Source organism: Staurois parvus, unplaced genomic scaffold (assembly GCF_062004578.1).
Source record: "Staurois parvus isolate SC_StPar_1 unplaced genomic scaffold, SC_StPar_1.0 ptg000091l, whole genome shotgun sequence".
Classification (NCBI taxonomy): domain Eukaryota; kingdom Metazoa; phylum Chordata; class Amphibia; order Anura; family Ranidae; genus Staurois; species Staurois parvus.
In genome coordinates this window covers 4,669,961-4,691,825 of record NW_028317887.1, presented here as the reverse complement: position 1 = coordinate 4,691,825, position 21,865 = coordinate 4,669,961, and the positions used below count along the sequence as shown (strand labels likewise).

Below are 21,865 nucleotides of genomic sequence, written 5' to 3'. Positions count from 1 at the left end.
TTTACCTTCCCTTTGTAAGCTCTGCCTCTGTTTAGGTTAGGAGATGAGAACAGTCTCCCCACCACCATGTGGCACCAGGGCAACATTCGAGGGGTAGGTAACACAGAAGAGGTGTAGATCTGTCTGAACAGCACTCACTTTTTTTTTTTTTTGTAAGGTTTGAAGAGTTCAGTGGCCAATCGTAAGTAACGCAGCATGCAGAGGGCAGGAGAAAGGGAAACACATCTCCCCATAAGTGAAAATACCCCTCTTCCAGTACAAACATTCAGTAAAATTCACTGATTAGACTTTAGTTGTCCTCCCAGGTCTCTCCTTGGCTGCATCATATGACTCATTTGAGCTGAGAGCTTCCTTCAGCTCTGAATTTACATTGCCGGTTCAATTTGAGGTCTGAAAGGCGGCACTGCAGGATTGATCAAATTAGTCACGTGCCAGCAATTTGAAGGGTTGTCAACTACATTCGAGGACGGGAAGTCAACCTCATAATCCTACCCTAAAAGTTTTTGCTTATTGCAGAAATGCGCTACAGCCCATTTTAAATGGTTTCTTTTGGGACATGTTCACATCTATGCTTTTTTGAGATGCTGCATTTTTGGAAAGGGTCAGGGACTTTTTTAAATGCAAAAAGCAGAGTTTTTGCTACAATAGAGTTCAATGGAGAAGCTGCTGAAACGCATGTAGTGTGTTTTTTGTTTTGTGTGGTTTTTTTTTTTTGTTTTTTTTTCTTCTATGCCCAGCAACAAAAACCTTTTCCCCTTTAACACAAAAAAAGCCACCACTGAACAAAATGTGGTCAAATTGCAGCACAAATAGCACTGCAAAACAGACAAAATCAAAATGCATTGGTGTTAACCAAGCCTCAGAGGTAGATGGCTTGTTTGGAGAGCAAAAAAATTGGTCAGCATATAAAGGCGGTTGGACAGGTACTAAAGTGAAGCAGTCACTTTGACCTGCATTGGGCAAAGCATGTTTATTTTAAATCCTTCCATAAAACTTGACATTTTCTGTACATTTCCCACCCACAACTACAATTTTTGATGGCACTTCATAAACAAATGGCTTGGTGATCATTTTAGAATGCATCAGTTACTTAATGCTGCTTGTGTTTTTTTTTTGTTTTTTTTTCCCCTCACAGGAAAGGTCTATGCAGTTGGTGGCCATGATGGCAATGAACATTTGGGTAGTATGGAGGTGTTTGACCCGCTTACAAATAAATGGATGATGAAGGCATCAATGAATAAGAAAAGGTACTGCAAAATATTATCTTCCCGATGATGCTGTCACTTTCCCTTTCATGTAATCTGTTGCTATCTGGGATACCAGTTTCTGATTTCCTACTTTTTTTTTTTTATGCTTTAATGAGAAACCCTATTTCACAGAACCATTGGCTTTTTGATTGAATTAGTTAGTTTTTTACTTTTTTTGTACTAACTTTTTCAGCAATGCCCAGCAGTGTACAAAGTACATTTTCATACGATGTTGCATCACCTCGACCATTTTGTTTTGAAGTTTGTCCCTGGTATGAATTGGGAAGATTATCTTATTGACCACAAGCTACAGTTGATGAAACTGAGTACTGGTGATTTACCTCTGCTGGTATTCCCCCCCCCCATAAACCATCAACCACTTCATACATCTGCAATAGACTGTGTTGGGCTAGTTAACTATGCTTCTAGAAGACACAAAGTGGCCAAAGCGCAGGAGTTAATAAAACATTGTATCATTTAGATTGTAAGCTCCAAGGAGCAAGGCCCTCCTAACCCTGTTTTATTGAACTGTATAGTTGCTGCAGCATTGTCTCCCTTTATATTGTAAAGCGCTGAGCAAACTGTTGCCGCTATAATAAATCCTGTATAATAATATTTGGGCACGGTTCACACTACTGCGACTTACAATGATACTTTGCCAGGCGATCTGCTGGCGACTTGATGTTACTTGAGTACAACTTGTCACATGACTGTCATGAGACTTTGCTTTATCAGGGGTTTTTTTTTTTTCTACAATTTTGTTTAATTTATTGAATTTATAATGAAATCCTAATTTTCAGAATAGATGCAATTCGAACTGGTTTAAATGTGATCAACCGATCGAAATTCTGTGTAGAAGAATAGCTGTCTGCTAAGGAGAGGGCTGGAAAGCTATGGTTTCCCTGCTGATAGCTGAATGTAAATAAAAATGAAAAATGTCGACAATTAAAAAAAAAAATGCGTGAGGATTACCCCCTATCCATACCAGGCCCTTCGGGTCGGCTATGGATTTTAAGGGGAACCCCACACCAAAATAAAAATAAATAAATAAAAACCCCTTGTGGGGTCCCCCCCAAAATCATACCAGATTCAAATTTCCATTTGTTCCGAAAATTAGGATTTCATTAGAAATTCAATAAATGAAACAAAATTTAATGAAAGAGCACTGGTAAGTTACACTTACCGGTAACTGTGTTTCTGGAAATCTTCCAGGATGGCACACCTGAGAGATGACTAGTTCCACCTGACAGAAAACACAATCAAAAATTGACCGGTTTTAAATTCTCCACCCTTTCCTCCCCTCCTCAGTTTATGAAACCGTATTTCCCGCACCCAGGTGCACGAAAGGTATTTTACCTCAATTCAATCAACACCAGATATTGGTGGGAAGTTAGCCTGCTGTCCTGGAAGATTTCCCAGAAACACCATTCCCGGCAAGTGTAAATGGTACTTTCTCCAGTCATCTTCCAGGACTGCACACCTTAGATGAGCAAGGAACTCAGACCTACCTTGGGGCGGGACTACTGCCTGTAATACCTTCCTGCCGCACACCAGGTCCTGAGGTGAGCTCTCACATGTTAAGGAACAAAGACCCCTGATTGCTCATAAGCAAGGAATGGCTTGGTCTGGGAGGGAGCCAATGAGGAGTTTTCCCGATTTTTAACGATCCACCCCAACCTTTCCAAGGTAAGGATTACTTTTTCCAGATCTCTCAGAACTTGTTGCTGTGAGATCCCGTAGATCAGCAGGTCGTCTAGGTAAGGCATGAGGGAAATTCCCTGAAGGTGTAAATACGCCACTACCTCGGCCAGGACTTTGGTGAAGATTCTCGGACTGGCTGCCAGCCGGAAGGGCTTGGAACTGCCAATGACTGACCCCCTTCTCTGTGACTATAGCGAACCGTAAGAAGGCTTGGTATTCCGGGGCGATGGGGATGTGGAAGTAGGGGTCCCTGAGGTCCACCATGGCCATAAACAATCCTTTTGAGTAGGAGTTTGCGTACACTGTAAATAGTCTCCAGGTGGAACTTTTTTGTACCGCAGGAACCCGTTTAACCTTTTTAGGTTTATGATCAATTGGAATTTTCCTGATGGCTTCGAGAGAAAGCTGGTCTGTCAGCACGGGGACAGTTACTTCCTGATCTGCTACATCTGTTATCCCTCTCAAGAGACCACCTGCCTTTATGTTTATTTACCTGCCCAGAGACAGGGCAAAGGCCCGAGGGGGGAGTGAAGCAAACTCCAACTGATACCTCTCCTTTATCAACTGAAGGATGTATGGGCTCTCTGAAATTTTCCCTCACTGCTGGTGGAACCTGGAGAGCCTTCCGCCCACCCTGGGATCTGAGTCATTGGGTATCCTTACTGCCGGGTTTAGAGCTGGATAAAAGAGTTCCCTTTTTGTCTCCCCTTACTAGCCCACTTCTTGGGAGGGTCCTTCCTAGGTTTCTGTTGGCCCTGATTAAGGGGGGCTCGAAAAAAAACATCTTCCGCTTATCCTTCCTAATATTGACTGGGAAATTCTTTCCCTTCTCAGCGGATCTAGATAACACCTGATCTAACCCTGAGCCAAACCGCAAGGAACCCTCAAAAGGCAGACCGCAGTGCTGGATTCTTGATGTGCGATCGCCCTCCCAGGCCTTAATCCACACTGCCCTCGGGGCTGAGTTAACCAAAGCTGATGTCTTGACCATCTCTACAGCTGCGTCTGCTAAATAGGCAACCGCTTTACTGACCACTTCCGGAGACTCGAACACTTCTTCGTCTGGGCTTCCCCCTTCTTAAAACCCTGAGATGTGTTCATTTTCTGAGGGGAGGAAAGGGTGGGGAGTTTTAAATCATCAATTTTTGATTGTGTTTTCTGTCTGGTGGAACTAGCCATCTTTCAGGTGTGTTGTCCTGGAAGATGACTGGGGAAAAACTGATATTTTCCAATTGGTCAAAAGAAAAAAAGGTGTCCGATCCAAATTATATCAATATAGATGAGGATCTGCCTTTGAGGCAACTTCCATTAAAGTCTAAGGGCACAAATTGAAAAAACATTGCCTTTGAAGTAGTACAGGAACCTTTTCTAAAGTCTGAGCGACTTCAGTAGTGCTAATTTAGACCGCTCTCATTGACTAACATGGGATTTCGCATGTAATGAGACTTTGGGTCTCACAAGTTGGATCATGAGTGGCGGCAGTGTGAACCGAGCTTATTGAGAAACACCTATCCGCACTTGCATGTGAGGCAGGGGCGGACTGACAACTCATGGGGCCCCCGGGCAATAGGGGATCATGGGGCCCCTGTGTCCTTGACCAAACTCAAAAAAGCCTATGAAAAAGGTACCAGGGGCATCTCATGGGGCCCCCTACTGACCTCAGGCCCACGGGCAGTGCCCGAGTTTCCAAATGGTCAGTCCGCCCCTGATGTGAGGTAAACAAAGTGCTGCTTGATCGTGGAGGGAAACACTGTGTGTATGGATGGAATGCAGAGTGGTGGCAGCTGTCACACACCAGACCCGCTGGAAGGATGAAGTAGCGGCACAGTCTATGGCCATCTTCAAATGGACCAGACGAGCCATGGTAGGTGGGAAGGAGGCATGCACAATGCATTTCGCAGGCCCCATTACCTTTTTAAGTGCTTGAACATTGTTTGGGGACTCAAACTGTGAGCACTGAGAGACTATATTTTAATTGGCTATGCTGTTGCTTCAGTACTACATAATTTTGTTTGGTAAATTCACAAGGAAGCAGGTCTGCCTGCCTGTTACAGAACAAAGGATAAATTAAGTTTAAAAAAAAAAATCTGGTTTGCAAATAAGTGTTGCCATTGAACAAAGGCTCCAGCAGTTAAGGTTCATTTAATGAAGTTGAGGTGAATATTCACTTCAATTATCCAATCAAAGCATACGGTGAGGAACAGAAGTATTTGAACACCCTGCGATTTTGCAAGTTCTCCCACTTAGAAATCATGGAGGGGTCTGAAATTCACATTGTATGTGCATTTTTACTCTGAGAGACAGAATTTAAGAAAAAAATTCAGGAAATCACATTGTATGATTTTTAAAGAATTTGTCTTACACTGCTGAACATAAGTATTTGAACACCTGAGAAAATCAGTGTTATTATTTGGTACAAAAGCCTTTGTTTGCAATTAGAGGTCAAACGTTTCCTGTAGTTCTTGACCAGGTTTGCACACACTGAAACAGGGATTTTGGCTCACTCCTCCACACAGATCTCCTCTAGATCTGTCAGGTGTCGGGGCTGTCGCTGAGCAACACGGAGTTTCAGCTCCCTCCAAAGATGTTCTATTGGATTTAGGTCTGCAGAGTGGCTAGGCCACGCCAGAACCTTGATATGCTTCTTACGGAGCCACTCCTTGGTTATCCTGGCTGTGTGCTTCGGGTCGTTGTCATGTTGGAAGACCCAGCCACGACCCATCTTCAATGCTTTGACTGAGGGAAGGAGGTTGTTGCTCAAAATCTCACAATAAATGGCCCCATTCATCCTCTCCTTAACACAGTGCAGTCGTCCTGTCCCCTTTGCAGAAAAGCATCCCAAAGCATGATGTTACCACCCCCATGCTTCACAGTAGGGATGGTGTTCTTGGGATGCAACTCATTCTTTTTCCTCCAAACACAAGTGAAGTTTAGACAAAGTTCCACTTTTTGGTCTCATCTGACCACATGACTTTCTCCCATGCCTCCTCTGGATCATCCAGATATTCATTGGCACAATTCAGACAGGCCTGGACATGTGATGACTTGAGCAGGGGAACCTTCCATGCAAAGCATGATTTGAAACCATGACGGCGTAGTGTTCTACTGACAGTGACCTTTGAAACTGGTCCCAGCTCTCTTCATGTCATTGACCAGCTCCTCCCTTGTAGTTCTGGGCTGATTCCTCACCTTTCTTATCATCAGTGATACCCCACGAGGTGAGATCTTGCATGGAGCCCCAGTCTGAGGGAGACTGACAGTCGTCTTTAGCCTCTTCCATTTCTAACAATCACTCCAACAGTTGATCTATTTTCACCAAGCTGCTTGGCAATTGCCCCGTAGCCCTTTCCAGCCTTGTGGAGGTCCACAATTTTGTCTCTGGTGTCTTTTGACAGCTCTTTGATCTTGCCCATGGTAGTAGTTGGCGTCTGACTGTGGGGTGGACAGGTGTCTTTAAAGAGCTCAGGCAGGTACTACTAAGTTAGATTAATGAGTGGAGTAGAGGTGGACTTTTTAAAGGCACAGTAACAGGTCTTTGAGAGCCAGAATTCTTGCTGTTTCTTGGGTGTTCAAATACTTATGTTCAGCAGTGCAAGACAAATAAATTATTTAAAAATCATACAATGTGATTTCCTGAATTTTTTTTTTCTTTTTCTTAATCTGTCTGAGTGGGAATGCATCTACAATGTGAATTTCAGACCCCTCCATGATTTCTAAGTGGGAGAACTTGCAAAATCGCAGGGCGTTCAAATACTTCTGTTCCTCACTGTATTTCTGTTATTTAACCTGCATCTGTTCAGATGGTTGAAATGGATATTCTCACCATTTGTATGAAGATTCCCAACTTCTTCAGCAAATCAGTGTCACTAGAGTATGTGTTTTCTGCTTTGATGATGCTAACAATTATATATATATATATATATATATATATATATATATATATATATATATATATATATATATATATATATATATATATATATATATATATATATATATATATATATATATATATATATTTTTTTTTTTTTTTTTTTTTGTGATGTTTGTACATGTACAGTAGAGTTTTGCTACATAATGTATTCTGACTTTCAATAGGAGGGGGATTGCATTGTCGTCTCTTGGTGGCCCGATATATGCCATTGGTGGGCTGGATGACAACACATGCTTTAATAATGTAGAGCGTTATGATGTGGAATGTGATCGCTGGTCTGCTGTGGCTCCAATGAATACACCTCGAGGAGGTGTTGGATCGGTTGCTCTTTTGGTATGTGAACAGGCCTAATCTAGTAAGGGAGAAGTATTTTTAGAAATCATGGTGTTTTTGATTTGTGTGTTGTGTGGTGTGCCAATGCCCCAAAGCCACTTTCCATGTCTCACTGGAGTTGCCCTGGATCCTGGGTGTGCATTATATAGGATGGAGGGTGGGGTGGCACTTGCCTTCTGTCTGGTGCATCAAGCAAGGACAGTTGAGAGGTTGCTGACAGGCTTATAGTTAAAGTGGCATTAGTCTCCCAATTTGGAATTCATGTTTTGTGCAGAAAGTAAGAATGGCAGGAAATGCTCAGGATTTGAGTGTCTGCAGTCAGCCCAGGCTAGGTGCTTTTCAGTACAGTGACTGTTACTATGGCAATCTCTATTACAGGTGAGTCTTTGTAGACTAACTCAAGGGGTTTAGAAGCGCTTGAAAAGACACTATTGTGCACGCACTACAACTTTTCTTCATAATGGCTGCACATTGGTATGCCATGACTTAGAATATGAAAACATAGCTTTCTGCTTAGTGGTATTACTATTTCCAAATTCCCAAAGTCTGCTCCACACACAAGGAAGCAACTTGGCCCTCTCTGACCCAGTTGTGCCCATAGCAACGCATCTGATGCAACTCTTCCTTGTGACTAGCCATATCGGTGCCAGTGTAACATGAGACTCCGTGACCCACTGGAAGTTGGACAAGTTTTCCCTATGAGTTTGCACCTTTTGAAAATGGTGCTTAAATAGAGTACTGTTGCTTTGGCATACTGCAGGTGTGTGACTCTCAGCAAACATTTCAACAATTGTAGCTTCCCATCAAGGGACATCCTATCGAAATGTCTCAATTTTTCAATTGAGGGGGCATCTCCGACCATAGGGCTTTGTTTTCCACAAACATTACCTCCAAGTCTAGTCTGACTTTTGATTTGTGGTCTCTGAGTGCAGTGAGCTATTGCGCCCAGACATACACCCACTTGAGAATTCAAATGATTGCTTTTCCAGCTGAATGCAATAATTTTAGCTTTCCAGAAGGAATGAGTAGAATTCGCACATGCCACATCACAAGTATAGGTTTGTGAAAATCAAATGGTTATAAAACATGTGTTTCCATACTTTTTGTAATTCTGTGTTGGAGGGTAGCTAGATGGCTATGGTTACAGAGTATCAGGCATCTTCAATTTTTAGATAGTTCTGCATATAAGGTTTACCACTATAGCCATATGTACAACGTTTTAAAATTACTGCGTAACTGTCCTTTTTTGGTCACTTATTTAGATAAGCGCAGCCATACTTCTCCAGCAAACTTTTTAATAATCCAACTAAAGCTAACTGAAAGATGATTGGTTATTTGACTTTGCATATCATTTTCCCTTTGCAGTACTGAATAAACACATATTTCTACTATTTCTAGGTAAGAGTTATGATGTAGGTTTCAGGCATGTACAGTGGGGTAAAGTAATTATTTGATCCCATGAAAAATTTGTAAGTTTGCCCACTTACAAAGAAATGCAGGGTCTATACCTTTTTTTTATCATATGTGTATTTTACATGATGGAGACAAAATATCAACCAAAAATGCAGAAAAAACACATGATACAAATGTTATAAATTGAGTTGCGGTTCAGTGAGTAAAATTAAGTATTTGATCCCCAAGCAAAACATGACCTAGTACTTGGTGGAGAAACCCTTGTTGGCATGCACAGAGGTAAGACGTTTCTTGTAGTTGGTTACCAGGTTTGTTCACATCTCAGAAGGGATTTACAGATCTTCTCTAAATCCTTAAGGTTTATTGGCTGTCCCTTTGCAACCCGAAGTTTCACCTCCCTCCATAAATTTTCTATAGGATTAAGGTCTGGTGACTGGCTACTTCATGACCTTAATGTGCTTCTTCTTGAGCCACTGTATTGTTGCCTTAGCGGTATGTTTTGGGTCATTGAAGATGGGTTGTGGATGTGTCTTCCAGCATGACAGTGTTCTAGCTGAGGGAAGAAGGTTCTCATCCAAGATTTTACAATACATGGCGTGTCCATTAGCCCCTAAATGCAGCAAAGTCAGCCTGTACCTTTTTTTAGCAGAGAAACCGCCCCAAAGCATAATGTTTCCACCTCTGTGCTTCACTGTAGGGATGGTGTTCTTAGGGTCCTAGTCAATATTTTTCTTCCTCCAAACACGGCAAGTTGAGTTAATGCCAAAGAGCTCAATTTTGGTCTCATCTGATAACACTGTTCAACAGGTAAAAAGTTTTGGGCATAAAATTAGCTAATCTTACATAATTTTGGGGTGCTGAAAACGAAAATGACCCTAAAAAATGTTGATTGGCTCTAGTTTCCATGATATATTCACCCATCTAATGACGTAAGCCATTCAAAATTATGATGCAACTTCAGCTGCATATTGCGCAATTGATACTGGTGACCAATAGAAAATTGCATGTATACTGAGATGATGCAATATTAGCCTTTAATTGCATCACTTCACTGCATAAAAGCTGCAGTATCTGTAGCTGATTGTAGTTCGACAGCGTCTTTACATTTCGTTTTATGCTTATATAGGCTACTCAGTAATGCCTCGAACTTGTGTGAATAAAGCAAGTTATTTCACCGCAGATATAGCAGAAATTATCTATCTCACAAAAAAGGAGGATAACAGGAATGATTAAGAAAGCCTACAACTTGTATTTTGGCTGCAAGATAGGAGACCAGGACAAGAGCTGGGCACCACATATATGCTGCAATTCTTGTGGGACGGCACTGGAGCAATGGTTGAATGGAAAAAAGGCATCTATGCCTTTCGCTGTGCCAATGATTTGGAGAGAGCCAACAGATCATGTTAGTAATTGTTACTTTTGTATGGTGCCTCCAACAAAAGGGCTAAATAAGAAGAAAAAGTTATCTGTGCACTATCCAAATATTCCATATTCGGCAATACGTCCAGTTCCTCATGGAGAGGGGCTACCAATTCCTAAAGCACCAGAATCCTTCGTGGTTGAGTCAAGTGAGGAAGAACCTGAAGCGTGTAGTCATCAACCGTCAACCTCACATGACCCAGACTTTTTTCCATCCACACCCACTGAACCACACCTCATTACACAAGTGGAATTGAGCGATCTTATCAGAGACCTGGATCTTCCGAAGAACAAGGCAGAGCTTTTGGGGTCAAGACTACAACAGTGGAATCTCCTAGCAAGTGATGTTCGTACGTCTTTCTACCGTCATCGTCAGAAAGATCTGATCCCATTCTTCGTCCAGGAAGGTGAAATTGCTGTATGTAACAATGTTCATGGTTTAATCTCAGCCATCGGCGTATGCTATGATCCCGATGAGTGGAGGCTGTTCATTGATGCTTCAAAGGCGAGTCTTAAAGCTGTTTTGCTCCATAATGGCAATCAGCTGCCGTCAGTTCCAGTTGCTTACGCAGTTTCAATGAAAGAAACGTATGAAAACTTGAAAGAGCTTTTAAGGTGCATCAACTATGATGAACATCAATGGTCGATTTGTGGTGACCTGAAGGTGATTGCTATCCTACTTGGACTTCAAGGTGGATATACTAAGTACTGCTGCTTCCTCTGTGAGTGGGACAGTCGTGCGAGAGAAATGCACTATGCCAAAAGAGACTGGCCATTACGCCAGTCATTGCAGCCTGGAGAAAAAAATGTTAACTATCCAGCACTTGTAGACAGCAATAAGATCTTATTACCTCCATTACACATCAAGTTGGGATTAATGAAAAACTTTGTTAAGGCAATGGACAAGAATAAAGCAGGTTTCAAGTACCTGATTAGCAAATTTCCAGCACTTAGTGCTGCAAAAATAAATTAAGGAGTCTTTGTTGGGCCACAGATTCGTAAACTTATTCATGATGATGAGTTTCTTTCTCTGTTGCATGGAAAGGAAAAGGCTGCCTGGACAGCATTTGTATCAGTGACATCAAATTTTCTTGGAAACAATAAAACACCAGACTACAAGAAAGTGGTAGAAAAACTCATCCAGACTTACAGAAATCTGGGTTGCAACATGTCTCTAAAAATTCATTTTCTACATTCGCATCTGGATTTTTTCCCACCAAACTGTGGAGCAGTGAGTGATGAACACGGAGAGCGCTTCCATCAAGACATTGCAGCTATGGAAAGAAGATATCAAGGTAAATGGAGCCCATCAATGCTTGCTGACTATTGCTGGACAGTTGTAAGAGATAGCCCTTTCCTCGAATACAAGAGAAAAGCCAAGAGAAGCAAAACCGACAAACTGAAGACAAAACTAGTGAGAATCCTAAGTATTAAAATGATTCAACTTAGTTTATGGCTATAATTTTTCTTGGTAATCCTATGCAGTATATTATGCCATTTAGGCTTTATGTAGTCAATATCACTTGCTTTATATTTGTGGAAAGACATCTATCTATATAATTATTGTGCATTATGTAGTCATTACGCCTATAGTAGAACACTTTCCGTTTACAGAAAAACTAGAGCCAATTGACAAATTTCATTGTTATATTTGAACTCAGAATGTGAAATTCATTAAGAAATGGATCCTTTTGTTTCCAAAACTGGCAAAAAATATAAATTTGTTGAACAGTGTAACCGCACTTTCTCCCAATTCTTCTCTGAATCATTTAGATGTTTGTTGGCAAGCTTCAGACAGGCCTGTACATTTGCCTTCTTGAGGAGGGGGACCTTGCGAGTGCTGCAGGATTTCAATCTATGGCGGCGTATTGTGTTACCAATGGTGACTGTGGTCCCAACTGCCTTGAAGTCATTCACAAGCTCCTCCCATGTAGTTCTAGGCTGATCCCTCACTTTTCTCATGATCGTCCTTGCCCCATGAGGCGAAATCTTGCATGGAGCTCTAGACCAAGGACAATTGAGGTTATTTTGTACTTCTTCCTTTTGCGAATAATTGCTCCAACTCTTGTCTCCTTTTCACCAAGCTTCTTGCTGATGGTCTTGTAGGCCATTCCAGCCTTGTGCAGGTCTTGCAGTCTTGTCCCTGATATCCTTTGACAGCTCTTTAGCCTTGCCCATGCTGGTGAGGTTTGAATGGGAAAAGATTCTGTGGACAGGTTGTCCACAGAGTTGTCGTTAGGAGCACCTTCTTAAATTGACAGGGCTAATCTGTGTACTACATGAGCACATAGCCAGAATTATTGTTGGTTGGTAGGGGATCAAATACTTTATTTTACTCACTGAACTGCAACTCCGTTTATAATGTTTGTATCGTGTGCTTTTTCAGGGTTTTTGGTTGATATTCTATCCTTTAAAATACACCTATGATAAAAAATTATGAACCCTTCATTTTTTTTTTGCAAACTTACAAAATCTGCAGGGGATCTTTTAAGTTTCTTCTAAATAAATTTCCTCACTGTACCTCACTTTTTTTTTTTTTTTTTCTTTATTACTCCTACATCTCAAAATAACCCTTTCCATATACAGTGCATGGGTAGGCTTGTGGGAGTCAAGGCTGAGCAGCATTGTTCTTTTGGGGGAAAAAAAAAATTATGAATGCATATACACCCTTTTCCAAATTTATAATTGATGTATATAACAGCATAATTCTCATGTTATCAACTATTAAGAGTACAATTCAAATTTTATTGAACAAACCTCCTAATGATAACAGTACTTTTTTTAAACATAAAAAAAAACTTACAACGCACTGTTCCAAATTATTATGCACAGTAAGTTTCAAAACACTTTATAGGTTGTAAAGAACTGAAAATTGTCATTTGTTGTGTTTTCAGCATATTTACTGAAATCAAAAGCTATTTCAGTCAAACGTTTAACAACCTTTTAACTTTTTAAACAGGTCACGTTACATTTTAGGGCCCCTTATTTGATAGCAGCTTCACAAGTCTTGCATCCATTGAACATGTGAGTTTTTGGACAGTTTCTGCTTGAATTTGTTTGCAAGATGTCAGAATAGCCTCCCAGAGCTGCTGTTTGGATGTAAACTGCCTCCCACCCTCATAGATCTTTTGCTTGAGGATGCTCCAAAGATTCTCAATAGGATTGAGGTCAGGGGAGGATGGAGGCCACACCATGACTCTCTCCTTTTTATCCCCATAGTAGCCATTGATGCAGAGGTATTCTTTGCAGCATGAGATGGTGCATTGTCATGCATGAAGATTTTATTCCGGAAAGCATAGTTCTTCCTTCTGTACCAGGGAAGAAAGTGGTCAGTCATAAACTCCACATACTTTGCAGAGGTCATCTTTACACCTTCGGGGACCCTAAAGGGACCGCCCAGCTCTGTTTCCATAATTCCGGCCCAAAACATGACTCCATCACTGCCTTGCTGATGTTGCAGCCTTGTTGGAACAGGGTGGCCGTCCACCAACCATCCACTACTCCATCCATCTGGACCATCTAGGGTTGCACAGCACTCATCAGTGAACAGGACTGTTTGAAAATTAGTCTTCATGTATTTTTCTGCCCAATGCAGCCTTTTCTGCTTGTGAGCATTGGTTATTGGTGGCCAAATAGAAGGTTTATGCACAGTTGCAAGACTCTGGAGGACTCTACACCTTGATGTCCGTGGGACTCCAAAGGCACCAGCAGCTTCAAATATCTGTTTGCTGTTTGATGTAATGATATTTTAGCAGCTGCTCTCTTGATCCGATGCATGGATCTGGCAGAAATCTTCCTCAATGTGCCTTTATCTGCACGAACCCATCTGTGCTCTGAATCAGCCACAAATCTCTTAATAGTGCGATGATCACGCTTTAAGTTTTCGTGAAATATCTAATGTTTTTATACCTCGTCCAAGGCATTGAACTATTTCACTCTTTTCGGCAGCAGAGAGATCCTTTTTCTTCCCCATATTGCTTGAAAATGGTGCTCTGCTTAATAATGTGGAACACCCTCCTTTTTAGTAGTTTTTCCTTAAATTGGGCTCACCGACCAATCTAATTATCACAGGTGTCCGAGATTGTTTTCAGTGATCAAAAGAACCCTGACACACAATGCCATCCATGAGTTAAACTGAAAAACAAAATATTTAATCTTTGTGACACTTATATAGAATTTGCATAATTTGGAACAGGGTGTAGAGAGGGAATAGGCAAAATTATGTAGTCCAGCAGGCAGAGCTGATTGTGATTTTTAGTGTTGTAGATCCTTACAGGATGTTAAAGGGCAAACTAGATTTCTGGCACATTGTTTTTTTGTATTAGTATTTTTGAAGGCATTCAATTTGGGAAATTTTGGGCATGTATTGCAGGGATGTACTAAAGTGTGTGTGTGTGTGTGTGTGTGTGTGTGTGTGTGTGTGTGTGTGTGTGTGTGTGTGTGTGTGTGTGTGTGTGTGTGTGTGTGTGTGTGTGTGTGTGTGTGTGTGTGTGGTGTTTTTAAGACTAATCCATTTTTATTTTATCTAACGGCTTATCATAATGCTGTGCATTTTATCATGTTTATTTACATACAATAATTTCACAGTTTTTATAACTTTTAGAACCATGTATATGCTGTTGGAGGGAACGATGGTGTTGCTTCCCTATCAAGTGTGGAGAGATATGACCCTCACTTAGATAAATGGGTGGACATTAAAGAGATGGGCCAAAGAAGAGCAGGAACTGGAGTGAGTGAATTACACGGCTGTCTCTATGTTGTAGGTGAGTGTTGGAACTGGGCTGTGATGACTGATAAAATTAATTGATATTGCATGTGACCATGAAAGTGGGATGACCAAATATATTTTTGTGTAGTACAGTTAGAAAAAACCTTTAACCAAGTACTGCCTAATAAATGGGGACCTGCATCCAAACATGAAAAGGTGGTTTTTGGTAGAACTTTTTAAATGAACACCCAGACCATGAAATTACAGTTTAAAGGTACTGTGGGCGTGGTGCAAATTCCTTCAAATATTCAGCGGAAAACATTCTGTTCACACATCTATCTTTTTTGGTGCAATGGTATTGTTAATATGGAAACTTATTGTGGCCAAATGCCAATGCTTTATGAACGGCAAACTACATAATAGACTATGCCGAAGCTTGACTCTCTCCTACACATTCCCATTGGCCAATGAGGCTGCCCTTCATATTTTAATGAAGGGAGGAAACTTAGTGGCAAGTACCCAGAAGTATCAGAGCTGACTCAGGAAGGATTGAGGAGCTGCGGTTGTTTACACCCCCTAGTCCCTTTAACTTTAATAGGAAAACTAGTGCAACTTTTGTGAGTGTATTTTCTCTATGCAGGCTTTACTTTTTTTTTTTTTTTTTTTTTTTTTTTTTTAAGTAAATTTTGATGCAGTTTTCACATTTTTCCTTACTTGTATGTGTTGTATTGAATGTGTAGATTACCTATTCTCTGCCATCTTCCTTAACAACTGCTGCCTAACATAGAAGATACATGTTCCACTTGGGGAGAGTATTGATTTCAAGTGTTTGTAAAGGCTCAAGGTTGTTTACCTTCATGCATACTATACGTGAATGTAAAGGGCTTTCTCTGTGCAGCAGGCTCCACAAATACCCCCCCCCCCCCCAAAATACCTAAGCCCCCTCTCAATCCAGCGATGTGCACTGGAGTCTTGGCAATCCTGGGACTCCCTCTCGTCATTGGCTGAGATAGCAGCAGGAGCCATTGGCCACTACTGCTGTAAATCACAGCCAGTAAGCCAATGAGAAGAGAAAGGGGGCAAGGCCAGACCATGCCTCCGTGTATGAATGGACACACAGGACACTGGGTGCCTCCATAGGTAGCAGCTTGCTGTGGAGGCACCCGACAGGAGAGAGGGGCCAGGAGTGCCAGCGGAAGACCTGAGAAGGGGAGGATCTGGGCTGCTGTCTGCAAAACCACTGCACACAGCAGGTAAGTAGGTGTTATTTGGAAAAAAAAAAATGTAACCCTTTAATATCGCTTTCATTGAGTGAGTTAACTTGCATTGCAAGAAGAATAGTTGCTTTACTACATTAAGTGTAATATGAAGTTGATTTGTTATAATTGAAAAACTATATTTCTGTCATCCATTGAAGGTCACAGGAAGTCATACTGCTGGGTTATATTGCCGCATACGGGAGGAATGGAAACTGGCAAACAGATTGTAGGCCAGCCTAGGATAACCCCTCCTGCTTCCAGGATTGAGCGTGGTTGTCATCCAATGGTTGGAGTGCCTCTTCCTGCTGCTGCTTCATCTTACAAAAGCCACATGATCCTTTGGGTCCCTCCTACTGCCTGGCAGTGACCTTGGTTACTTTTGATTTCCTGACCCTACACCTGCATACTTTAGGCTTTGCGTTTTACCCTGAGCTACATTGTTTGCTACCTTGAGGTGCGACATGCCACCAGGACGGCAAGTTGCGCTGTACCGGATTCCTCCAGCTCACACTCCACTAACCGTTAAAGCGAATCCGATAAAGATTCTGCAGGGAGAAGGCACAGTAGTATGCTTATGGCCTCTGAGATCAGACAGTACAAGCCTTAGCTCTTATTGATGCAAACCACTTTAAAACTCAAGGAGCAGCCTGTAGCCTCTGCTAGCACTGTCCTTAGTTTGGGATTTTTGGGTTTCCTGAGACCTTTTTGATGCACCTGCTAGTCTCAGTCTTCCTTCATGGCAAGATGCTTGTACCCCCCAAAGCTCCTATCAGTCTTGTACCCATTTGAGCAGGATTTTGTTAAAAAGTGGTCTGCCCCTTCTGTAGATCTGGCAGGTATAGCATGCATGGATTGTTTGAAGTCTTCTGTCAGTAATCATAAGGAAGAAATTTTGACTAAAGCCATGAACTACAGAGAGTCAAAAAAGCACTTGTTCTACATTACCATCATGAGACATTTGCCTTTTGGGGTCGCCCTGGATGCCCTCCTCAACGCCACAAGTGGCAAGAGTACCTGGGCTTCTTTAGATGAGGAAGAGGCTTCTTTTGGTAGAATGGTTTCTATTCTACTCCATTCTGCTCAGTTCCCCAAAGTGGTGATTAGCCTCCTCCTGGATATCCAGGTCCTTTTTTTAAATGTTTTAATTCTGGACCAGAAATTTGGCATAGAATCTACCATGTATGCTATCAGGAAGACTTTCTGGCCTCTGTGGACATAGTTTGCCTACTTGCCTTTTTTTCATAATCGCTGGTTTACTGGAATTTTCTTTTGGTTCACCTGAATTTTTCAGTTTTTGGCCCTGCCATTTGGCCTGTTGTATGCATCATGGGTAATCACCAAGGTGTTAGCCCTAGTACAAACCTACTCTGTTCTCAAAGCACTTCGTAGGATATTTGGACGACCTGCTGGGGGAACAGTAGGCACAGGTTCTGTAGAAGAATATAGTGCTGACTGTCCAAGCCCTGCAGAGGTTCAGATATCTTTGACTTTCAGAAATTGGTGCTGCAATTGACTGCTTGGAATATCTGGTTCTAGTCCTCCCAGATTTAAGCCACTTCAAACTCCACTCCCACACTCGCACTCTTCAGTCCAGAAATGGCCCAATTCTCTGCTTTTACACGAGACTCCAGGGGCTGATGTCTTCTGTCTAGGCACTCCCATTTGCCAGCGTCACCCTAGACACTTAGATCACAACATTCTGTCTTTGTGGGACAAGTCAATCCAGTCCTTAGATTGGATTGTCTAGCGCCAAAAATTAGGTTGTCCATGTATTGGTGGCTCAGAAATTCATCTGTGGCATTGGAGGTTCTTTCTTCCTGTCTTTTTGGAAGGTTCTCATGATAAATGCCAGCGAATCAGAATAGGGAGGAGTCCTGGGCACTTTGTGAATACAGGGAACTTGGATGTTGAAGAAATCTTATCTATTGATCCACATTATTGAACTTCTGGTTGTTTGGTTGTCTCTGCAACACTACATATCTCAGCTGGTGAGTCATCTCATTTGGACTTAGCCAGACAAGGCCATGATAGTGGAATACATCAACAGGGCCATGATAGTGGAATACATCAACAGAAGTCTTCATGTGACAAGAGAGGTAGATTGGCAAATTTATGCCCTGGAAATTATCTAATTTTTCACACCTGGAATGTAAACTGCATACAGGGGTAAATCGTAGACTTCCTCATCTAACAGCACCTTGACTTCGGGGAGTGGCCCCTACACACAGGGGGGTTACAGAAATCTGTGTGATAGGTGAGGATGCCAGATGTGGACCTCATGGCCTCCTGCTTCAACAACCGATTGGACAGGTTTGTCTTTGGGTACAAGGATCCTATAGTAGAAGCAGTGGCCCCATATGACCAGTACACCCTAATCTACACATCTCCTCCCCTGAAACTCGCTCCCTCTATGCTTCACAGGATCGAGATGGAGAGAATTTCAGTGATTGCTCCGGAATGGGCAGGACGGATGTGGAACTCTGTCCTGATAAGACTAGTGGGCTCTTCCAGATCATCTGGATCTCCTGTCTCAAGGACTGATTTATATTCTCACTTCACAGTTGATGGTTCAATGGCATGGTTGTTGAAGCCCATGTTCTAAGGTACAGAGGCATCTCAGAATTTCCATGATCCCAAAAGCTAGGAATTCTACTTGCAAGGTTTATCACTACCAGGAAGGCATGCTTTGCTTGTTGCGAGGAGATAATTTTTCATCCCAGGAAATTCTGGGATGAATCCTTGCCTTTTTACATATGGATCTGGACCAGCATTTGGCCCTCAGCCTCATTAAAGACCAAGTCCATGTCTGCCGATCTTGTTCCAGAGACTACTGGATTCTCACTTCTTTTGATCAAGACATTTGTGGAGATTGTTCCATTTGGTTCTACCTGTTTACTTCTGTGATTTCTATGGGATCTGCATTTGGTTCTCTTGGTGATTCAAAAATCTCCTATGTTAATCATACAGTATAGGATACAGGCAAAGTATTAATCTGTTGGTTGTAGGCACGTAACTTCAGGTAATTGGACAATGGCAAAGCTTTCAAGGACACATTCCTTGGGCACCTCCCTTTTTAACTCGACCCCACTCTGTGAATCCTCAGTATTTTTTGCTAGTGTCTCAAGGTGATGGACCGCTCTTCCTTCGTGGAGAAATCACTTGGCTTTTAATCCTTTTTTTTTTTTTTTTTTCTTTCCTTCCTTCTATGGATTTCAATAAATTCTTCACTGCCTTTAAGTGCCACAAATAGAAGCAGGATATCTTGATCTTGGTAAACTTTGGGAGCCGTACCAAGACCCCATGCTTTGTGGACAGCTAGTAATGTCACTATATCCTGCAGCGCATTTAGGCAGAAACAGGGTGCTATACAGATCCTGGTCTATGGTGCATCGCTATGGAACCCAGTCCCTGAAGACCCCTTCAGTGGTATGCCCATTGTGGACCTTTTGGTACTGCTTGTTACAAAACTGGGAGCTATGCTGGGAGTAGGAGGTGTTTTCCTGGGCTGTTTTTTTTTTTTTTTGTTTGCTAGTGTCCAATCCTGTAGGAAGCAGAATAACCCAACAGTGTACATTTCCTGTGTCCCTTAAGGGATTCCAAAAAAAAAATTCATATTTTTGTGTGTAAAGACCATGTATATTTCTTGAAGGTGGATTTGATGACAATGCCCCTTTGAGTTCTGTAGAGAGATACGATCCTCATACCAACAGATGGGAGTATGTTGCAGAACTCACTACCCCAAGAGGAGGGGTTGGCATAGCAACGCTGATGGGAAAAATATATGCAGTTGGAGGTCATAATGGAAATGCATATCTGAACACTGTGGAGTGCTATGACCCAGTTATGAACAGGTAATTATAATACAACATACAATCTCAGTTGCTCATGTACAATTGCATCACTAGGGCTTGACAAAACCAGGCACCAGTTTTTATATTGCCATGCCTGTAGAGTGGATATTTAAAGGTCTTAAATGCTTTTACCAGGTTGCATATGCAGCAGAGTGATCTGCCTAAGTTTAAGTCGTTTGCTGAAAGGTCTCTGCCAATCCTACCCTATATTTAGTAGACTTATTTCCTCTTCATACAGCCATGGTGCCCAATGGAGGAGTTTGTATAGCTTACAGCTAAAGTTGTATATGTTAGGCCAAGGTTATTAGTAAAAGCAGCTTTTTTTTTTTTTTTTTTTTTTTTTATGGAAGGATTAAAAGACACACAATGGCTTCAACCTGGCTTATATAGTTGTATTGTTTAATTTTTATTTCTACAGTGCACATCTTTTAGAAAATACACAAGCTCCTGTGCAATGAGTTCTCTTGACATTTTTGTGCTCTCTACCTGACATTTAGATTTTTTTTTTTTTGTATACGGTCAATATTTAAACACTTTGCTGGTTTCTGATAATTGACCACATTCATAGTAATGCATATTTTGCCTAATTATTTGTTGAGTCCTAATAGTTTGTTCTTTTAGTAACCCTTTGTTCTATTTTATAAATAGGTGGGAACTGGTTGGCTCTGTGGCTCACTGCCGGGCTGGTGCAGGAGTGGCTGTCTGCTCCTGTCTGTGTAGTCAGATCCGGGACATTGGCCATGGATCAAGCAATGTAGTGGACTGCATGTGAACACTCTACAGACTGGAATTAACAACATTTAATAACAAGACTGCTCTATTTTGGATTAATTTAAATCGCTGCTCCAGGCAATCAGACCTGAGTGCCAGCAAACCGATATAAAGTATAGAAATGTACTTTGGGTTTGGCACAATGTGATGAAATGAAGGTTGCACTAAAGCTACACTTGTGCTTTTGTGACAATTTGTGGCTGTGACGTGTAGTAACTTGGCAATACTTTTTAACTGTTTCTTCTCAAAGTCTTGATACATATGCCTAGGTTTAGTAAGTATTACACCTAGTAAGTTATTTGTTGAAGTGCCAAATGCCATTTGTATAAAAATCTGCACATTTTCTGCAAAAGATATTTTTGTGTCCTTTGTAAATAATATGCATTGTTTTGAAATTTAAATGTGTATATATAGATGTCTATTTATTAAATATTTTTGTTCATTGTGGAATGGCATTACACTAGTAGTGATGTTAGATTTGCAAAATTAATCTAAAATTAAAGTTGTCTTTATAAATTTTTGTCAGCCGTTTCATAAGGTATATCTTAAATTGCAACCATGTGTACAAAAACAAATTTACTGTTCTTTCCAAAGACCATATTTCTTTGGATGCAAAAATATTCACGTTTTGTCAGAAATTTTGATTGATTCATGCGAAGGACCCACAATCTGACACTTTTTTTAGGCTAGGCAACCCAACTAGCATTTAGGTGTATATTTGGGCAAAAAATGTACCTACCTTATATCCAGAACACAACAAGGCAACACTTGGAATAAAGAACACATGCATTGCCTTGCTCTGGGGTACAGCTGTGTCTTGGCTATGGGTGCCAGTGAATACACATACACTGGGTGTTCACATGTATGATAAGTGATCATCAGCAGAAATGTGAATGCAGCCGGCTGTACACTGATTGATTGAAATTAATCCGGTTGAGCGGGGACTGGCCAAATTTTGATCAGCGTGTGCCAATCTGACAGAAGAAAATTTTTGATAAGCTTCTTCTTTCAGAGTGCAAAGGGACATGTTAGGAAAATGTTCCTCGATCATTGATTGCAGCTGCTGATCAGTGTATTCTGACAGCAGCAGATGTCACTGTTTAAAATCCAATGTCCTGGTGGAGGGGATTCCTCCATCCACCGTGTTTGTGTAGATGTAGGAATGCGTAGGAATTTTTTTTTTTTTTTTTCCTTTTTTTTTTTTTTTTTTTTTTTTTTTTTTTTTTCTT

At 41.3% G+C, this 21,865-nt stretch overlaps 1 protein-coding gene across 3 annotated transcripts in view; it reads left to right on the top strand.

Moving 5' to 3' along the window:
• Nucleotides 1-21,152, top strand: part of KLHL8 (kelch like family member 8) — a 62,552-nt gene extending 41,400 nt beyond the window's left edge. For all 3 annotated transcript variants that reach the window (XM_089670575.1, XM_089670574.1, XM_089670573.1), the window contains 5 exons: nt 1,136-1,247; nt 7,047-7,215; nt 14,651-14,810; nt 19,664-19,865; nt 20,514-21,152. In XM_089670575.1, coding sequence (XP_089526701.1) covers nt 1,136-1,247; nt 7,047-7,215; nt 14,651-14,810; nt 19,664-19,865; nt 20,514-20,637 — 767 coding nt within the window. In that variant the 3' untranslated portion in view covers nt 20,638-21,152. The remainder of the gene's footprint in view (nt 1-1,135; nt 1,248-7,046; nt 7,216-14,650; nt 14,811-19,663; nt 19,866-20,513) is intronic.
• The last annotated feature ends 713 nt before the right edge of the window (nt 21,153-21,865 follow it).